This window comes from Caretta caretta, chromosome 2, assembly GCF_965140235.1.
Source record: "Caretta caretta isolate rCarCar2 chromosome 2, rCarCar1.hap1, whole genome shotgun sequence".
NCBI classification, from domain to species: domain Eukaryota; kingdom Metazoa; phylum Chordata; order Testudines; family Cheloniidae; genus Caretta; species Caretta caretta.
In genome coordinates, this window is record NC_134207.1 from 81,803,545 (window position 1) to 81,823,581 (window position 20,037).

General features: G+C 39.4%; 1 protein-coding gene across 7 annotated transcripts in view; it reads right to left on the reverse strand.

The window, feature by feature from the left end:
• LAMA3 (laminin subunit alpha 3) overlaps window positions 1-20,037 on the reverse strand; it is a 193,598-nt gene that overhangs the window by 77,070 nt on the left and 96,491 nt on the right. For 3 of the 7 annotated variants that reach the window (XM_075125273.1, XM_075125271.1, XM_075125274.1), the window contains 13 exons: window positions 18,046-18,184; window positions 16,224-16,366; window positions 14,334-14,434; window positions 14,069-14,222; window positions 12,298-12,458; window positions 9,544-9,652; window positions 7,380-7,477; window positions 4,715-4,883; window positions 3,532-3,658; window positions 3,313-3,452; window positions 1,851-1,966; window positions 1,118-1,329; window positions 96-300 (listed from right to left, as the gene is read on the reverse strand). In XM_075125273.1, coding sequence (XP_074981374.1) covers window positions 96-300; window positions 1,118-1,329; window positions 1,851-1,966; window positions 3,313-3,452; window positions 3,532-3,658; window positions 4,715-4,883; window positions 7,380-7,477; window positions 9,544-9,652; window positions 12,298-12,458; window positions 14,069-14,222; window positions 14,334-14,434; window positions 16,224-16,366; window positions 18,046-18,184 — 1,874 coding nt within the window. Of the gene's footprint in view, window positions 1-95; window positions 301-1,117; window positions 1,330-1,850; window positions 1,967-3,312; window positions 3,453-3,531; window positions 3,659-4,714; window positions 4,884-7,379; window positions 7,478-8,443; window positions 8,615-9,543; window positions 9,653-12,297; window positions 12,459-14,068; window positions 14,223-14,333; window positions 14,435-16,223; window positions 16,367-17,707; window positions 17,841-18,045; window positions 18,185-20,037 lie in introns of those variants that run through there. The other 4 variants (XM_075125275.1, XM_075125277.1, XM_075125272.1 and 1 more) reach the window with 4 other exon arrangements.

Consider the following 20,037-nt stretch of genomic DNA (forward strand, 5'->3'; position numbering starts at 1 on the left):
TGTGAAAAGACAAGTGAATCAAACCACTCAAGAATTTTCCAATGTACATTTTTAACATTAGTAATAACAAGTTTAACCCAATAATGCAAACTTACTTGCACTGCCCGTTGTTTTTATCACATTCTGGGTTTGCCACATTAACTATTCCTCTGCTTGAGCAGTTGCAGGCTTCACAGCCAACAAGAGGGTGGTAGTTGAAAAATTGTCTTTCACATGCTTCACACTTGGGCTTCACCGTTTGAGGAGGGCAAATACATTGACCAGTTATGTCATCACAAAGACGTCGGCCGCAGTTGCATGCTGGGTTGGGGGAAATGTTTTACAGATTAATCATATTCAGTTTAAAGAAATGACTCTCATTCCATTCAAGTCAAAACACATGGGGCCTCATTCTCTTCTCCCTTTCACTAGCTTTACACTGGTATCATTTAACTGACTTCAGCAGATACAGCAGCATAAGTGAGAAGAGAACCAAACTCCTGGAAATTAGCCAGGTAACAACAACTAAGGTTTCAAGGGGTAGCCTGAGACCTTGAGCCTTTTCCACAAAATTGTTCCTCAAATTCAGCACAAATATTATTATTTAGTACTTCCCAGCATGATTTGCTACACATTGGGCAAACCACTGTTTTGGTGAGAATGTCACCCCTTTATCAGTGTATTTAGTGTATAATAGAATATCCAGGAAAGGCAGATAGTCAATAAATCTGTCAGTGCTACCAGGTTAATGCTACACCCTGCTTATTCATGAAAGGGTTTGTAGCCATGAGTTGGGAAACAACAGCTGGTAATAAATTAGAAAATATTATTTACTAGGGAGTATAGAGTAAAACATTCAACTCTGGAGGAGTGGCATTTGGGTTCTGTCCAGTAAGGCAATGAGCACACTGGCCCTGATCCAGCAAAGCACTTCAGCGCATGTTTCACTTGAAGCATGTGTGTTTAAAGTGAACGGGACTACTCGTGTTCAAGTGAAGTGCATGATTAAGTGCTGTGCTGGATCAAAGTTACGTTAATCAGCACCTTGTAGGATTGAGCCCCATATGCAGAAAATGAAGCTGCAGCACATATTAAATAAGGTCACAAAATACTTCCACTTACAACAGAATGTACTTACATTTGCAGAACGGAAATCCATAGTACCCAGTTTGGCATCGGCTACACCGACGGCCAATGACGTTAGGTTTGCAACTACATTGTCCCCCTAGAGGGTTACAAGCCGAGCTAGTGGCACCTGCTTTATGGCAACCGCAGGGCAATGCTCCATCGTTGTAAAACGCCACTAATGACCTTACAGAATCCTTACAGAATGCTGAAGATGTTACTGGGCTAGTGGAAGAAAAATATAAATCATGTAAGAACTGGTCTTAGGAAGTTATAATGACTACATTCTGCACTAGCTTAACAAATTAGGAGACTTATTTCTACTATAGTTCATTTGCATAATAGCAATATCAATGTACACACATGGACATATGTAAACCAATTCACTAGTACTGAACTGATTTGACATCCATTTTAGTAAATAATTTTTTCAAAGAAAGTATCTTCTGTTCAGAGATACCAAGAAGATAGACACTTTAGCAAGATAGACAGCACGGCTTTTCCGTTTTTTTGTACAATATGAAATGGTACTCCACCTTTAAATTTGACTAACAGAGTGCAGTCGTGGAAAAATGTAGACCCACATTTTAATACCCTTTGTAAGTTTAATGGCCCAGCATAAGCCATGTAAAACATGCTCATATAGAACTGTGATAGGTATGGTATAAGTGTTTTAATATACAGTAAAATATTAATAATTTACAACTTTTTGTAAAATGTTCAGTGTCTTAGAAAGTGATGCTTACTCAGTATAAAAGCTGTTTCCTCCACACTGGTTGATAAAGTCAAACGACTTGTCCACAGTCCTTTTCTGAAGTAGGCTATGGCTGTAACTGTCTGCTGGAACAACTAAAATGTGTTCCTTAAAACAACAAGGAAACTAAACTGTATATTTCATAGAAAAACAGAAGAAACGAACCAAGGTGTTTATCTATAGCTAAATACATTTCCAGTATCATCCCTGAATTATTCTACAAGATGCAAACTCCTGTTTGAAGTTGGTAGGATGGAAAAATTATTGGAACAACTGTTTTCATAAGCTGCGTGTTAAGCTATTTTCAATTATTTTGAATGATGATGGGTTTCTCCTCCCAAATTCATATGAAGACTGTATTCAAAATTCAGCTGTCTTGAAACAAGACAGTTCTTCAGATTTCTTACACAAATTTCTACATTTCTGAAGCGTGTCCCATGCTTTCTATGGACTGTAGGAGTATGTGTCTGAACCTTCGGTATTACGGGCAGGAGAGCGAAGATGGCTAGGCACAATATTTGTGGAAGCTCAGTATTTCCCCATGAGCATTTTCCTGGGTCAGACCCCAGGTTAATAGATGCCTACTGTATTGTGGAGAAAAATAAACTACCAGTCATATTAAAAGTTAGAAGCAGAACTTGATGATTAAAGTCATGTGCCACAGACAAGCTGTTGTTATTACAGTATTGCAGGAGTATCCCAAAGTCCCAGTTCGGAATGGGGTTTCTTTGTGCTAGGTGCTGTACAAAGACAGGGTGAAATCCTGGCCCCATTAAAGTCAACGGGAGTTTTGCTATTGACTTAATGGAGGCAGGATTTTTCCCTCAGTACAGTACAGTCCCAGCTCCAAACAATTTACAATCTAAGACAAGCTGCAACAAGTGGATTTAACACCAGAGTCAGGAGAGTGAGGATTATACTGACTTGCTCTGGCCCTGATCCTGCAACTGGTAGCTTGTGGGCAGAGGCTGCTGTGCCATGCTGAACCTCACTGATTTCAGTGGGACCACTCACATGCTTAAAAAGTCAGCTACATGCTTAAGCTCCTCCCTATCAGGGCCTAAATGACTGTTTCAAGAGAAGAGGAAGATTAACATCAAAGAGAGACAGATTCAGAGCTTGCTGAAAACTCTGAAATTTGATTAAATTTGTCATCAACATCTTTGATTAAAAAGGGTATAAAATGTTGTGAATGTTTTCACCCCACTTTTTTATCAGATTTGTAGTTGGTCAACATTTGGACCAAAAGACAAGACAAGACAAGACAAGACAAGACAAGACAAGACAAAAGTGCTCCCTATGTTACAATTAACTCTTTAAAAATACAAAATAAATTAAGAAAAACTATTGGATTCACAGTCATCCATTTCCAAGTAAATAGTGAACATGAAAAGCTCTACTATTCAAGAGGTAAAAAAAAAATACTTTCAAATCCTGAGGTGTAACAAACTTACCACAACCAGTGTTTTTGCATTAGGAATCTTCACAGTAACAGAAACCTCAGGCCCAGGGATATCCAGTTCAATTTGGTTTTCTGCAATCACCTGGTCTCGACAGCCAAAAGCATGAGGGCAGAATGAAGCACTGAAGGAACCTAAATGAAATTTTAAAATCTAGTTTGCTAAAATGCTGAGAAAGAAAAAAGACCTGAATTAATATAAAGCACGGCTCACCTGACCATAGGCGTCCCCCATCCACAAGCACCTGCACAGGAAATGTTGGGTGCGCTGACTGCTGGAAATGTACAACAAATACATATCTGCCCAAACTTGGCACTTTCCCACTCAGAGTAAGCTGGTTCTGCAGAAACAAGGACAGCTAAGCTTATGCATTTGTTTTATTCATTCATTTTTACTATGGGCCTGCTCCTACCTGCAATGGGAGTTGAGGGAGCTCAGCATCTCTCAAGAGGGAAAAGCATCTTGCAGGATCTGTCCCTATGTTTGCATACTCATATCTACATAATAAACAGTAAAGCATGTATCTGTCTATGCCAACAGACCTAGACAATTGTGATGTCAGAGGTAACTCAACCAATCACACCCTTACTCTACCGCTAATTTGCATGCAACAATGTCATTGGTTGTAATAAGTCAGAGAGATGCGGGAGACTGCAGAGATGATGGATTACTTTGCCCAGCTGCCACAGTTCTTCACAGGTTGTTTTGCCACCCCTACAACTCAACACAAATTCCCCAACGCACTCCAGATACCCAAACAAATTAACACAAAATCCTCAAGCACAACCCCCACGCAAATCAACACAACCACCCACAGAACACAACCAACATACACAATAACCCCAAACACACATACCCCCTCACTGCAACACACATCCCTCATTTGTCACACACACAAACCAGCACAAATTCCCCAGCACAACACACACAATCGCCCACCCTCACTCATACTTACTATAAAACTATATACCTGAGCGGCAAAGCCGCAAGTCATCACAAGTCTATTTACATTATAAAATATGTTAATTAATGCGCACAACCCAGCAAAACGGTTTTTCATTCGTTTGGTTCTGAGTCCTTTGTTTCTGTTTATGAATATTATCTATCGGACTTCCTCACCCTGCAACAGCTTGGCCCTAAAACACCATTTAGCTTTAACTCTCATGTTGTTCTCAGTCTATTTAACAGGTTTCAGAGGAACAGCCGTGTTAGTCTGTATTCGCAAAAAGAAAAGGAGTACTTGTGGCACCTTAGAGACTAACCAATTTATTTGAGCATGAGCTTTCGTGAGCTACAGCTCACTTCATCAGATGTTTCAACAAGTACTCCTAGTCTATTTAACATTACTGACAACTTACTTTGTGCCTTAGAAATAATACAGTCAAATGTGAACTACCTGTAATGAGGTCAAGATTACTCCATTAACCCGGTTAACAGAAGGGAAAGGGACACTCAGTGGATTGTACGGTACATTTCTCTGCACTTCTGAAATTTTCCCATCCTTGAGTGCATCCAAAAGCAAGGCCACTGGTGGAGTTTCATACACTGAGGGAATGCATGATGCACTAAAAATAGAATTATAGTAATTATTTGTGCAGTAGGGAAGAATTTCTTATGTAAAATAATGAAGTTTTAGGCCTAGTGGTGCAGAACAGGTATGAAATAAAAATTAGGCAGAGTGGTAAAAGTTAATGCAGGGGTGGCCAACCTGAGCCGGAAAAGGAGACAGAATTTACATTGCCAAAGAACCACAATAATATGTCAGCAGCCCCCCATCAGCTCCCCCTCCCCACACCCAGTGCCTTCCGCCCACCGCAGCCCTGCCGATCAGCGCCTCCCCATCCCTCCCTGCACCTCATGATCAGCTGTTTCGTGGCGTGCAGGAGGCTCTGGGGGGAGGGGGAGGAGTGAGGGCATGGTAGGCTTAGGGGAGGGGGCGGGAAGGGGTGGAGTGGGGGCAAGGCCTGTGGCGGAGCCAGGGGTTGAGCAGTGAGCACCCCCTGGCACATTGAAAAGTTGGTGCCCATAGCTCCAGCCCTGGAGTCGGTGTCTATACAAGGAGCCACATATTAACTTCTGAAGAGCTGCATGTGGCTCTGGAGCCACAGGTTGGCCATCCCTGAATAATGCATTAGAATGAATACACTTAAAAACACATTAATAACTAATGTCACTGTTTTGCATTCTACATAGTTAATATCAATTAAGCAAAATGAAGATGTATGGATTTAAATCACTGAATGGAAGTGTAACTAAATTTACTCAAAACTTCTGTATTGTAAACAGCTTACCTGTTAAATGTTTGTTAAACAAGATGCAAAAATACAACCAATGGTTCCGAACACATACCTAAATTTTAGTGGGTCAGGTTAGTTACAAATTAAAGAATGTAAACTACTAGCAAATATCCTGATCCTAAAAATACTTGCATACATGCTCAACTTTAAACATGTGAGTAATTCCACTGAAATCAGTGGGATTGCTCACATACTTAAAAGTTACCCACATGTGCAAGTATTTGCAAGAGTAGAGCCTAAGTAGGTATATGGACAACATCTCTCCCTAAAAGGGACTCTATAGACAACCCAAAATGTTTAACCATCCATTTCTAGGTGCATTTACTTCTGACCATCTGGATTGAAAGAAATCTTTTTTAAGGCTTCAAGTGAAATTCTAATTGGTAATTTCATTCTAGTCACTCATGGATATTTATTCACTTCTTATAAGCATGAGGCAATCATCAAACTCTGCTCAAGAGAGGCACAGAACTGGAACAGCAGATTTGTTTCCAGTCCAGAACTGAGGTGCATTTGCCAGGCCTGTGTGGGAAATCTCATAAGGCATCTGCTCATCAAATAACTAAACTGAGCCAATGCCGTTAATCTTCCAATTTCATGAACATTAAACCCATTTATAAAATTAAATATGAAGCCAGCTAGTAATATATTTAACAACAGAACAAAACTGTAACATGAATTATTTATGCTGGAACTAAAGCAAATATGAAAACATAAAAACAATGTCTTTCCACAAAACCAAAAATAAAGGTATATATTCTTCATAGTTGTTTAATTTTATTTTTTCAACCAACCTGAAACCAACCTTTTATTCAGATTCAAGGGTTTCAAAACTATATTGCTGTGAAGTCCAGGATTTCCTATATTCAGTTCTCAGGAACTAGTCCCAGCTATAAGACTGATTTTTTTAGGATAAGCAGGGGCTGAAAATGAAACGCTGTACACCATGTGGAAGCCAAGAAAGATGACGTATTGGACCTTAAAAGCTCTTCATTCTGATTACCATCCTGATTTTTCTCCCATCCACTTCAATTCAAATATTATTTTAGCAGATACTATCTTGAGAATTGTTAGATTTAGTCAACAATTCTTTCTACCTTTTGAAGACTTGTAAATTACAGTTACACTCACTTTAAGCCCCCTTTTACATTTGTCAACATAGTAGAAAAAGACCTGTGTGTAAAGAAGTCTTGAAATGGCATACATCATTAATATCTAAGTTCATGGGAAGCAGCTGCTAAAATCCTAGCAGAAATGAAGTGGTGAAGAAAAGTTCAGAATGAAACTCGTATCAGAATAATGGTCATTTAAGAACATTCCATGATTTGCCCAGGTAGAAACAATGTATTTCTACATCTTGGATGTCCAGGATACTGCACTTTATATAATCACATTTCTCCCATGGCACAGCAGCCTCTGCCCACAAGCTACCAGTTGCAGGATCAGGGCCAGAGCAAGTCAGTATAATCCTCACTCTCCTGACTCTGGTGTTAAATCCACTTGTTTAGGTTTAGCATACAGTAGTTTAGCATACAGTAGTTCAGACAGGCTAGGAATCTGCTACTGAGGGTATTAACTAAATCCTAGACTGTCTAGATTAACACAAACTTTTTATCAATTATTACCCTGTAATATGTTGGCCTACAATCATCTCTGAGTCACAGAACAAAGTTTCAGTCATAAAGACATTGAAATACCACTCAATGCATATGTCTGCCTTTTCAACGACTCTTTCATAAAAAAGGAAGGAAGCATGCAAATTACCTTTGATTAAGAAAGCTCCCAAAAGTGGCTATGCAGTGTACTTTAGGATCCACATATTCTAGAGAAAATTCTTCAGCTGATACAATGCAAATTTTGTGCTGCAAAACACACACAATTACAATGTACAATGCCCAGTTAACACTGTGATCGTTTTAGTCAGCTGCAAATAAAGGTGCCAGACCCAAAGAGGAAAGATGATCCAGTAGTTAGGGCACTAGCTATAACACTAGGAGACCCAGGTTCAAGCCTCTGCCCTGTCACAGAACTTCCCTACCTCACAGGAGTGTTGTGAAGATAAATGCATTTTTTTAAAATAGCGAAGTGCTTTGGTATTTACATAGTCCCCATTACTGTAGTATCTAAGAGGAGCAGATCTTCAGCTATGTCCAGAAAGCACACCGCACAAGTTTGGAAGGAAAGGCCATAACTCCCCCATTTGCTGTCCTATGACTTTTTGTACACAGGGTGAAATCCTGGCCTCAGTGAAAAGGGAGAAGCAGCTGCTAAAATGAAGTCAATAGCAAAACTCATTATCAATGGGTCCAGGACTTCACCCACTGTGTTCAGAGTTAAGTCTCCAGGCATATGGTAGAGCAACCTGACTTAATTTCTCCCATAAGAAAAGTGATAAAAATGAAAGTGAAAAAAAATTTTATTTGTGCATGAACTACTTAAAAAGGAAGCAAAAAATGCCAAATGAGCAGCAAAGAAGCCAGCCTACTGTAGAAATATTGGGACAGCCAGCCTGTATTTTAGCACTTGTGAATGGGAAATACGGACTCTGGAGGGTAGAGAGCTAAAAATTTCTTTCCATATGCAGAGTCAATTGAAGATGCCTGTCCTCAGAGTAAGGAATCATTGGAATCCAGACAGTGGTGGAATGGGGCTAGGCTCAACTGCAGTGAATAACACCTTTAGGAGGGGTAATAAAGGGAACTGTTGACAGTTACTCACTGTCTGGATTTGGACAGCTCATTTGACTCACTGTGAAACAAAAGGAAACAGGCTGCAAGAAGCCCTTGGGTTTTTATTTATTGAACTCTGACTGCAAGAAGCCTGTTTACCTTTGCTATTTGGACCAGCCCTCTGTGCTCCAAAATTGTGTGTTGCTTCTCGAATCTCAATCCTTGGTATATCTGACCTGCCTGAATCTTTAACTCGTAAGCTGCTGGGGCATTAACTGCATGGTACTGGCAGTCAGGAGTGTCCTCCTCACCCCCACACATAAGCACGAATACATTTTTGTCTTCACTTTGAGCACTGGGAAACCACATTTTCTGCAGCTAAAGAAAGTATTCAGAAACATAGGGCAAGTAGTATAGTTTTTTTGCATAGAATTAAAAATAAAATAGATAAAAAGCCTCTGATCTAAGTCAGCCCAACAGGTGGTGGTGGTATTCCACATCTTTAGGATATGAATCTTGTCGACACTATTGAGAGCTAACAGAGATTTCAGACAGTATTTGCTAACACTGAACAATGCCTTGCAACAAGAGGATATAAAGCAACTGGCATCCTATGTTGTATATAACAATCTTAGGCTAGATTCTATTATCATTCCTTGGACATATCCATGGAGCTGCTCTGGATTTACACTGGATTTTCAAGAGAACAGAATCTGGCCCTGTATCTCTAAAATGAGAAACACAGGAAACAACTTAGAAGAAAAGTCAGCCCAGGAAAGAAAAATTATTCATGTGACCAAAAGATGGCAGCAAAGGTTTTCTAATAAAAATTTTTTAAAAGCCACTTGTGTTTCAGAAATGAAAGCCTGCACAACCTGAAACTCTGAGGGAGAGCTGGGAAATTCCCATGAAGAATTTCAGGAGTAAAAAAATTAAAAGGTAAGGAGAAAAAAATAAGCTCATTGATAAAGTATGAAAGCTCCTAGATGATACTTCCTTTAACTGTACATATAGGAGACATTTAGGGAAATAAAATAAAGCAGAAGTATGTTGGTGATGCCTTTGCCAAGAAAGGAGAATTATTTTAACACTTTGGAATTGAGCTTGTATGAATCCTAGCAATCCTCAAACTGTATCCTAATCACCATCCTCAAGCACTTAAAACACACCATTTAAAAAATCATCACAAAGCATATAAAAAAAGGGAGAAAAGAGTCTCTCTTTATTTCCTGGGAAAAGTATTACAAGAAGAAACTTACCAGAAGAAAATTTATCACTGATGCCTTAAGATGTAACTTTGCATCAGCTAAAAGGTCATAGACTGCAATGCGATTCATATTATCAACGACAACACTGCGACAAAGGAAGCTGCAGCAGAAAGTAGAATTAAAAATTAGCCTCCTGCCAGTGCCATATTTTGTATTGCACATGCTAGTGCCAACATGTTTATTTTTTCTCCTGGATAATGGACAATGAATACCCTCAGTCACTGATGAAAATGCAGCATCTCAACAGATAGACCAAATAAAGGGGAGGAGCAAGAGAAGTCATGTGTAAAGCAGTGCTTCCACTTTGGCATATTCTATCCATAGCCCCAAGCCCAGATTTTAGTTCAAGTCTCCACTTGAATCATCACTGTATGCAGGCTTTGAAATGGGCAGCAAACATTAGTCATTTTTGGCAGCTTTAGTGCTCTGTAACATGCTAGATAAGCAAGGCCTTTCATTTTATGCTGTTTTTTTTTTTACTGAATAATTCTCTGGGTTTTACAAAAGGTATTATTTGTTTTTTAATGAATTTCACCATAATTTTGGACAACTGATCTACATGAAAATACTCTTTATGGTAAGAAAATCCAATACATTACATTAGATAGATATGGTTACGTTAATAATCAGCTAGTCTAAATGTAAATACAAGGGTGTCTGTTAAAGCAAGGCAATGTAGTGGAAGATACAAACACACACATACATGCAGGCGTATGTATACATTAGTGCTTGAGTCCTAAAAAAAGAAGTACCAGAACTCCCAGGACCTGGCTTCCGGCTCCAGAAGGAGAGATGGTGGCTTGGTGACCTGAACAGCTCAGGTAACTGCTCTGACTTCCCACCTTCTGAAGCAGGCCCAGAAGTGGATGAGACAGAGGCAGCAGCCTGAGGAGATGACACCTTCTCCTTCTTCACCTCTTTGGCTTTCAGGACTGCTGTGGGCCTGCTCCGGAAGGAGAGATGGTGGCTCGGTTACCTAAACCACCAGGTTACTCAGCCACCATCTCTTCTCCTGAAGCGGGCAGCTAGGTCTGGGGGTTCACCTGGGGTCTGCTCAGGTTACCAACCCACCATCTCTGATTCCAGAGTAGGGAGCCAGAGTCCCGCTGAGGTCCATCCAGGTTACCAAGCTGCCATCTCTCCTACTGGAGTGGGAAGCCAGGGAAGAAGTACTCTTACTTTTCTCCATTTGTTGCTTTTTTTCTGTCCTCCTGTACCCCAATATTAACCCTGACATGTATTCAGAAAACCATGAAGTCAGTTTTTTTGCACCAATTTTCACCCTTTTTTTAATTTTTGTAATAAACACTGATAAATTCCCAGGAAATTTTAAATAGAATAAAAACCGAAAATGAAGGACCTTGCAGGTAACAATGTACTTAGTAAACACTCTTTCAGGAGCCAACATTCTTCAATAGTTAAGAAAGCTGCTGCATTCTACTGCCACACACAGCCTGCAGCATAGAACAGCCGCGAACATGCGCACAAAGGCTAGCTGATCCTTGATTTTAAGGGGGCGGTTTGTACAGTAAGGTGCTACTCAACAGGAGCAAGTGTGGTGGAACTGGACCCGTCCTGATTAACATCAATAGGGCTAGGCTTTGGTGAGTACCTGCTCACACACAGAGTCCTACTGAAAGCTTTAAGATCAGCCTTGTGTAGGGCTGATGTGGAGCTGTGCCACCACAGGAGGAGCGCAGGGTTCCTGCCTTGCTGAGGGACGGGAAGAAATGTAATACACCACTTTTCGGAGTGTAGCATATTCCTCCTCCTGTATGCTCACACAGCTCTGCTGGCCAGTAGTTTGGAGCGGGGTGGAGCCAAAGTTTGTAGGGGGAGGGGACATTATCAGGTACACAGTTCCTCCCACACTCCTGTACTTGGAGCTACAATCTATGAGGGTCCTACTCCTATGCAGAAGGCTTCTCAGGGGAGCCCAGCGGGTAGAGAAGGAGCAGGAAGCCTTTGCATAGGACTACGGCACGATCAAGCCCCTATGGCCTGTAACTAGGTATGGTACAATTTATTAAGACGAGCATTAGGGGTTACATCTATGAGTACGTCTACACAGCAGCTGAAAGGGTGCTTCCCAGCTATATAGACAGACATGCACTAGCTCTCCTCGAGCTAGCTCTGAGGACCCAGAGAACTAGAACCTGAGTCTGCAGGGCTCTGGGCGACCAACACTTACACACCACCACCTGGCAGCCTTGTACCAATAAACAACAAAATGCTACCTCGTCACTCTTAATTCAAAAGGCAGCCATTCCTTTACAGTCTGTTGGCTGTACATATTGGCCTAGAATCTGTATTGGCTGTATTAACTTTTCCTGATAAGTTCTACAGGGGCAGTGCAGCCTTCATTTCACATGGAGAGATGATGCATATATGGAGGATGTGTGGCTCATGGGACTCTGTGCTTAATAATTCATAAAGATTTATAACTAAATTTCAAGATGCAACATTTTATGTGAAGATACAGTGCCCAGTTAGCTGAAGTAATAATAATATTAAATGCACACATGCCACGGTATGGAGCATGGTTTAAAAACCTAGATAAAGAGAAGAAATATAAACTGCACAATTCAAATGTACAGATCAGATAATAACTTAAAAACCCTAGAAAATAAAACAAACTATACACCACAATTTACATGTATTACAAAGAAATCTTTGATTAAAAAGTATAAAATTCCATTCCACCTGATAATTTAACCATTCTATAATTATTTCTGAAATCCCTACCTGTATTTACAGCTGTATATGTTCACTCTGGCCTTCAGGACAGGCCCAGGACTGTTCACTATCACTTCAGCAGTGTATAACTGATCATCTTCATTAGCATATTCAAGAACTACCACATAGCGACCGACTTGGGGAATGTTCAGTCTCAGTTGTAAATCAACCTATTGGAGATTCAACAAGAAAATAAGCTTAGCATCATTGGGGAAAAAATCACTCAATTTATATATTACTTTTCACAACATTAAGCTGCTTTTCAGAAATAAAACTGCGGTATACAGAGATTACTATGCCTGCCACCAAAATGCAGCCATCTCTGGAAACACCTGCCCTTATATTAGTGCCAGGAATATTATATGACAGTTTTGGACAAAAGAATCTTACTCTATCCAGTAGACATAACAGGAGAAAGAATTTTTATAGGTAGAATGTACTTTTCGAAATTTTGCCAGGACATGGGGCTATCATCATTCCTCTCCACATGGAATTTTTAATGCCAGGTCAATACTGTTTTTATGTCTCAACTGAAAGGCAAAGCCTCCAGTTCTCCTTACAAAATGCTGGGCTGAGAAGAAGGTTGTTATCTAATAAATAACCAACAGCACTTTCTGAAGCATGAAGTTTTCCTTGGAGTCCTAAGCAAACTACTTGAAAAATTTTAAAATTTCTATTTATTGAGATACTGGCATGAAAAGTGTTATACAGCTACACCTTTTATTGTTGCTGAATTCAGTATAATTCTTCTGAACGTTAGCATTTTCATCAGTATTCCCTTAGGCCCTGATCCTGTGAACACTTAAGTATGTATATGAATCTGTTTATGTGATTAGTCACTTTGATTTCAATGGGAGAACTCACATGGCTAAAGCTAGGAACGTGTATAAGTGTTAGAAAGATCAGGGTTTTTGGTGTTTGACTGTTCCTGCTTCAATACAGATTTTCAAGAATGAGCGGTGCCAGGGGATATTAACAGGAGACAAAAGGAGTCATTATCTTTATGTGTTGTTCCCACGTACATAATTAGATCATAGAGGTTAGTGTTATATTTTTTCAATAATGTACTACTACAAAACTTTATATGATAAAGCATGAGACCCTATTTTAATGGATATACTCTGGCATAATTGTTCTGCTTCTTTGATTTTTTTTAAAAAATGCAACCATTAATAAAACAAATGTACACAGATGTACATATATATATCTAAGAAATCACAAAATGCTAAATTTTACATTACTTTTGTGTGTTATTGTTACTGCTCAATGATACAATTTGTTTCTAAAACAGACAGTTTGACAGTACATGAATTAGCTGAGGGATTTCAGTGAAGGATTCTTTACAAAACCTTTTGACCTTTGATAGACTAAAGCATTCACTTAAATCACAGTTGTATATTTATTGCAGCCATGTGTGATATTAGTCGATGAACCAGATTCTGATCTTCAGGCATGTCCACACTGGCCTGCAGTTTGGACTAATGGGGCATGAGTAGGTAGTGTGCACAAAGGTGCAGTGCTGTAATTCCCCCATATGGATGTGCGGGTGCAAACTTAAAGGTTCCTAGCTCGCACTAATGTAGTCCCTTTAGTCCAAACTGCAGGCCCATATAGACATGCCCTAAATTACACTTCTATAAATCCCAAGTAACTTCATGGAGGCTAATGGACTCGCTATGAATTTGCAGAGAAATTGATCCCAACAAATTTACAATTAGCTAATTGGCAATACAAACATGACTATAATTAGTATCTGTTAGTATGTATACAGGAATCTGACCTCTCTTCCACTGATGTGGGACATCACTGGATGCTCTGGGGTTGGCTGTCGGACAGCTATTTTTCTGTACTCTCCACCAAGCAAGAAATGTGTCGCCTCTGAACCGAGGACACAGGAAAATCTGGCTAGTGGTAAATGCTGATAAAGCAAGCAGCTTTAAAACAAAGCAAAACACGGTGATATCATAATTACCAATTACAACATTGAAGGAAAATCATTAAAGTAGACCAGGGTAATCAGCTTATTATAAAGTGTATATACTAACTTATCTGTCGTAGCACGTCCTGAATAGGTGCAAGGCTCTGTAACTTGTAATTGTAAGATGGGCGCTTCATAGTAATCACTAGGTAACAGCACCATGTAATCCTAAAAACAAATAATGTGATTCATACAAGAGCACACAGAAAATTATAAAATGTACATCTCTAAAACGTATGCATAGGTCTTCCAGGGGGCACATCAACTCATCAAGATATTTGCCTAGTTTTATAATAGTCTACATAAAACAAACTAGCAAAGTCAGTACAAATTAAAATTTCATATGACTTGTTTATACTGCTCTATATACTGTGCACTAAAATGTAAGTACAATGTGTACATTCCAACTGATTTAATTTATAATTATATGGTAAAAATGAGAAAGTAAACAATTTTTAAGTAATAGTGTGCTGTGACACTTTTGTATTTTTATGTCTGATTTTGTAAGCAAGTCGTTTTTAAGTAAGGTGTCACCTGGGGGTACGCAAGACAAATCAGACTCCTAAAAGCGGAACAGTAGTCTGGAAAGGGATGAGAGCCACTGAGCTAAGAGACCCAGGTTTCTCAGCTCACGGCTGCAGCTGACTCTCAAATTTCTGTGCAGTCAAACCACTAGAGGAGGACAGAATGCCACATGGTTCAAGCACGGGTTACATAAACACTTTATGTACACAATTGCTTCTGCACACTATTCACCTGTGTATACAAGATGTTGAATTGACATGCACAAAAACATTTGTGCTTGACTAACATATGCAAATAGGGTTCTCCTAGGTGCACCAAACTGATTATGCATACAAATTCAGTGAATTAAGTGAAGTCAAACAGGCATAAAAAGAAGGCACATTTTAAAACTCTGGCTCTACTGATCTATCAATTTTAATCTATATACTGATGTTTATTTGATTTTAAATTTTTATTTGTTGAAGTTTTACTATAAAAATAAATAATATGATTTGTTAGGACAATCAGCAAGTCCCCTTTCAAAATTATGGACAGAACAGACAACAAAACATAATAAATATTGCCATTATAGATAAGAAACAAGGTATAATAGTACTCTAGACATTATGTAGTCTATTCCATATATTTTAGTACAGTCATGGGCTTGATGATTGAAGGTGTTCATTTCTGATTCATGCTAAAAAATGTTTAAAAATACAAGTTGATTTTGGCATGATTTCACTGTGATTATATATAGTTGGGTGTTTCATAAGTGAGCACTTGAAACATTTTGCCTGTGTTATACTTTGCACTAACTTCTGAATCTTTATGATGGATAATTTGCCCATTTTGTAGGCAGTGGAAGGAGGTTGCAGCATTTAGAAAACAACTTATTAAAGGAGGAGTTCCTCATATTTTCTCTGAGAGAATTCCCTGTCATAGGATCTTCATCAATAATTAAGAGGTTGATCCATCAAACACATGAAAGCTTGGATTGCTCTCATGAGTGAAGTGACTCTTGTGGGCTTTTTCACAATTGGGCTCTAACTCTGTGGAAAGAGTTTTAAATTATAACTGACACAGATTTTGGATAAGACATCTGGACAGGGCCAAAACGTGATGATTACAGCTTTGTATAAGCACCTGTGAATTTTTTTAAAAAGTACATCCATTAGAGAGGCACAGTCTAAATATATATTAAAGTCTGATACATACAAAACAAGGGCAGGTGAAATTCAAATAAGAGAAAAAGAAGTGAAATGCAGAATTGTAAAATTTCACAATTTTTATTCCAGAATGACACTGTGCTCTCCTGTACTATTAAGTTTCATGTCCTTTACAGGGATCTTCCTGGCACCTAACTCTGAGGTGGTCCTTTCATTCTCTCTCAAACTCTCCCAAATAAATTCTACTCTCAAAAACTTAAAATATTTTGTCTCAGTCATTTTCTTACCAGGAGGACTCCCTCTGCCATAATATTGACAATCCATGTTCCTGGAATAAGTGAGAATGGATCTGCAAAGCCGTTTCCTGGGACAGTGACAAAAGCCGGCTTCTTACTGGGTGGGAAGACAATGTCTTTGCTCTGAGTAGCCCCTGACAGCAAAAAATAAATTAATAATAATATTAGATTATGTCAAATGACTCAATTTTCTCAAGGCATAAGACCAATGCTTTCATTCACTAAAATCAGACTGACAACAACTGGTCAACACTGATCTTTCAGCATGAGTTAAGAATACACCACATAATGTACATAGTAAGCCATAGATCTATGTGATTATTGTCCTCTTCATTCTCACTAGGCTCAAGTGAAGTGATTTAGAAAAATAGGAAACACCTCTATTTCCCCCTGAACTTTTGCCACAGCTTGGGAAAGTTCTGAAACATTTCCTTCCTTTTCCCTTATTTTTTGTTCCATCTGTCTCGCACTGCTTTAATAAAGACAACAAAGGGCCAACATTGTGGAATTTTCAGTTGACGCAAAGCAGCAGGTAATGGAAATTTTAGGAGAAAGCCTGTTCTCATGTGATTTCCAGCCAAATTCTGCAGACTCAAGAAGTTCTGATAAGCATCTACAATTTTAGTTACTAACTGTAACATAAGAGGACTTCTGTTCCTTTGTACAGAGTTAAAATACAGAAATACCATAGCTGCAGTGTCCCTCACGGAAGAGAAGAAATGGGAGTCAATTGCAATGACTCTAGAGAGCATTCTTTATTGAAACCACTGATCACAGACAGGACCCTTTGTATTTCCTTTTGGCTCTCATCTCCCTGTCCAATTAACACAGCCTGTGCAGCTGTGTCGCCACACAGAGTCTCTAAGAGTACAGCAGCATGGCAGAAACAACCTCTGCAGCAGTGAGTATCAGAGCCTGGGTCTACAGATTCGGGCTCACACTACGGCGCTAAAATTAGCCTCTACCCCTCCCACACACAGAGGATCTGGAATCGTTATCTCCATAATGGTGTGAACCAAAACTAACCACTCCAAATTCTGTTGACATCTGTAACCAGATCCAACATTTGTGGTTCAGGACCCATCGTTAAATATTAATCACTCCGTGAAGACAGAAGCCAAGGAGCTTTTGAATACAAATATTATTTGTAGCATCGAAAAGCAACTGAGTCCTGTTAAACTTGCTGAAAGCTTCACCTAACTGTCAGTATGAACCACCTATGTCAGTACTGAAAATATTAAATTTGGTAAACTAGACATCTAAAAAAATATTAATAATGAAATCAATAGGCATCATGCAAAAACAGGCAGCATTAGTCACAGCAAAGTACACTAGAAAAACACATAGCACTCGAAGTTGTTAAAAACAATACATTTAAAATGACATTATTAGTTGAACTTGGCTGAAAGTATGAAAATGCTTCTCTGATCTAACACTGAGTCATCTGCTCTCTTCTGCCATTACGTTTTACCTACCTGTTTCAGACCGAGATTGGTAAGCAGTTATGCGGCCAGATACCATTTCAATTCCAGGGTTAATATATCTCAAGATAACATGAAATAAGTAGAGGTTTGATTTTTCCACATTCAGAGTTATCCTCACTTCATTCTGTAAAATGGAAGTTAATAAACACAAACAGCCATAAAGTGCCAAATAGATAAACAGTTAGAAGCCATGCAAGCAAAATGCTAAATTTCTAGAGAAAATAAACACACTCACATATACAGACAAATATGTACAGAAACAGCGATTCTGGTGATTCTGTATGATGGGCGAAGATAGGCAAGCCTAACAAGAAAATTAATTCACTTACAAGTATAATTAGTGTCAAAATGTTTCCCCTCAGCAACTGAGATCCTCCCTTTAGAGCTCTTTGAAACCAGGCTGACATAGCGGAGTACTAGGTGGAAGAGCTTAGAGGAAGTCACAGTGACAGGCACAACCACCTCTGGCTGGGAAAAATAAAAAGAAGGAGAAAAAAAAGGAAGAAAGGAAAGTAAATTATTTAACATACTACCACCCAAAGAGAGAAAAGTTATGGAAACCATTTAGCGAGGACAAACTCCATAACAGGAAAGAAAAGTTATGGTAGCATACGAAAGAATATAGAACAAAACACTCTGCTGAGGTAAAACACTGATATTGAATAGTGTCTTACCCAGCTAGTCTTGGAAAAGCAGAATTAAAGGTGCATGTTGACACTAGGCTGTGAATGGTGGACAGTGCTTTGTTGGAATCTTGCAATTGCTCACACAATGCCTTAAAGCAGATGTATTGTAACAAGGGTTGCCTGTATTCCTGGATTCCAGGATAATAACCCAGAATTACCCATCCAAGTCCTGGATCCTACACAAAATTCTAAAAGCACACAGAAGTCTCAGAATGTCATTGCACTTTCTTCTGATCCCCAGCAAACCTCCTAGCCTGTTACATTCATGGTGGCTCTGGTTATATTTTTGCCCTTCAGATGAACTGACATTTCTGGAACCAAGTGCCTCTTCTCAGCCACTGACTGGCAGTGCTGCCCCCAGAAGACAATTCACATGGCACATTATCTACGTAAAGCTTGCACAGCAGAGCAACAGAGTGGGAGACTTATGCAGACAGGCAGAGTGGTTCAGTGATTGGTGGTGGAATGGCAAATGAAAAGACTTAGCATGACCTCAAGGGTTCCCCTTGCCTTGTTCCTCCATTCTACCTTATGCTTCCTCTCTTCATGGTTCACACCTCCTAAGCCTCTCTCTCTCCCTCTTTTCAACACGCCCAGGGGACTGTTCCCTTCTATTACTACCACCTTCTCGGTCTGTTCTTCCTTTCAAGCACACACATGTTCCACTTCCCCTGCCTTCCAGAACAAAGATCACCCAGTAGGGTTGCCCATTTTAAGACCTCACCTTCTCTAATCTCTGAAAGGTAGCTAATGGCTAATGCCACCAGGACAGGCCTTACACGCCATTTTCAGAGCTTGTGCTTATTGGTCATCATTAGAGAACAAGAGTATTTGTATATAGCCCTCCCCTTTATTAAAATAAAAAGGAAAGCAGGAGAGCAGAAGGGAATCTAGAAATGGGAGAGCTATAGAGGCCACGTATACAAATACTTTAAGTATAACAGAGGGCAGAAGGAAATAGGAGAGCAGAAAGGAAAGTTCAACAGAAAATATGGAAAAATAGGAGAAGCTTTTACAACTATTTTTGAAGGGAGGAGAGTGATCATTCAGAGCACTGAGGCTGGGAGAGAAGCAGAAGAGGAAATATCAAAAGAATATATATTTGACAGAGAAAAGGCAGATGGAAAAGAAGCCTGAAGCTTTACTGACAGAATAGTGTTTGAGACATGATGGGAAGGTTTGAGAGCATAGACAGGAAATCAAGAGTGAAGAGACAGAAGGAAGATACATGTGGGGAAGGGTGGACTGTCTTGTGTTTAAGGTAAAGTGTGGGCGGGGGGGGGGGGGCGGGAGGTGGTGCTAGACCAAGGTCTGGCACAGATTTGGGTAAGTTGCTTAGGCCAACATTTTAGAATTTGGATGTCAAACTGAAGTATATTAAAACACATTAGTGGCATGACAGTGCATTCGCAGCTCCTGCTAAGGACACACACTGACTAATTATTTCACTTGAATGACAACACTGCAAGCTTTTAGATTGTCTCCTTAAACAAAAGTTGTAGCATTATTATATCATGTAACAATGTGTCAGTCCCAAAGAAATTTTGGGATAACTGTTTGATTTCCCTGCAAGACATGGGTAAGTTATGTCAAAATCCAGAATGCCCTTTGATATAAGGAGTGTGCAGGTAATTC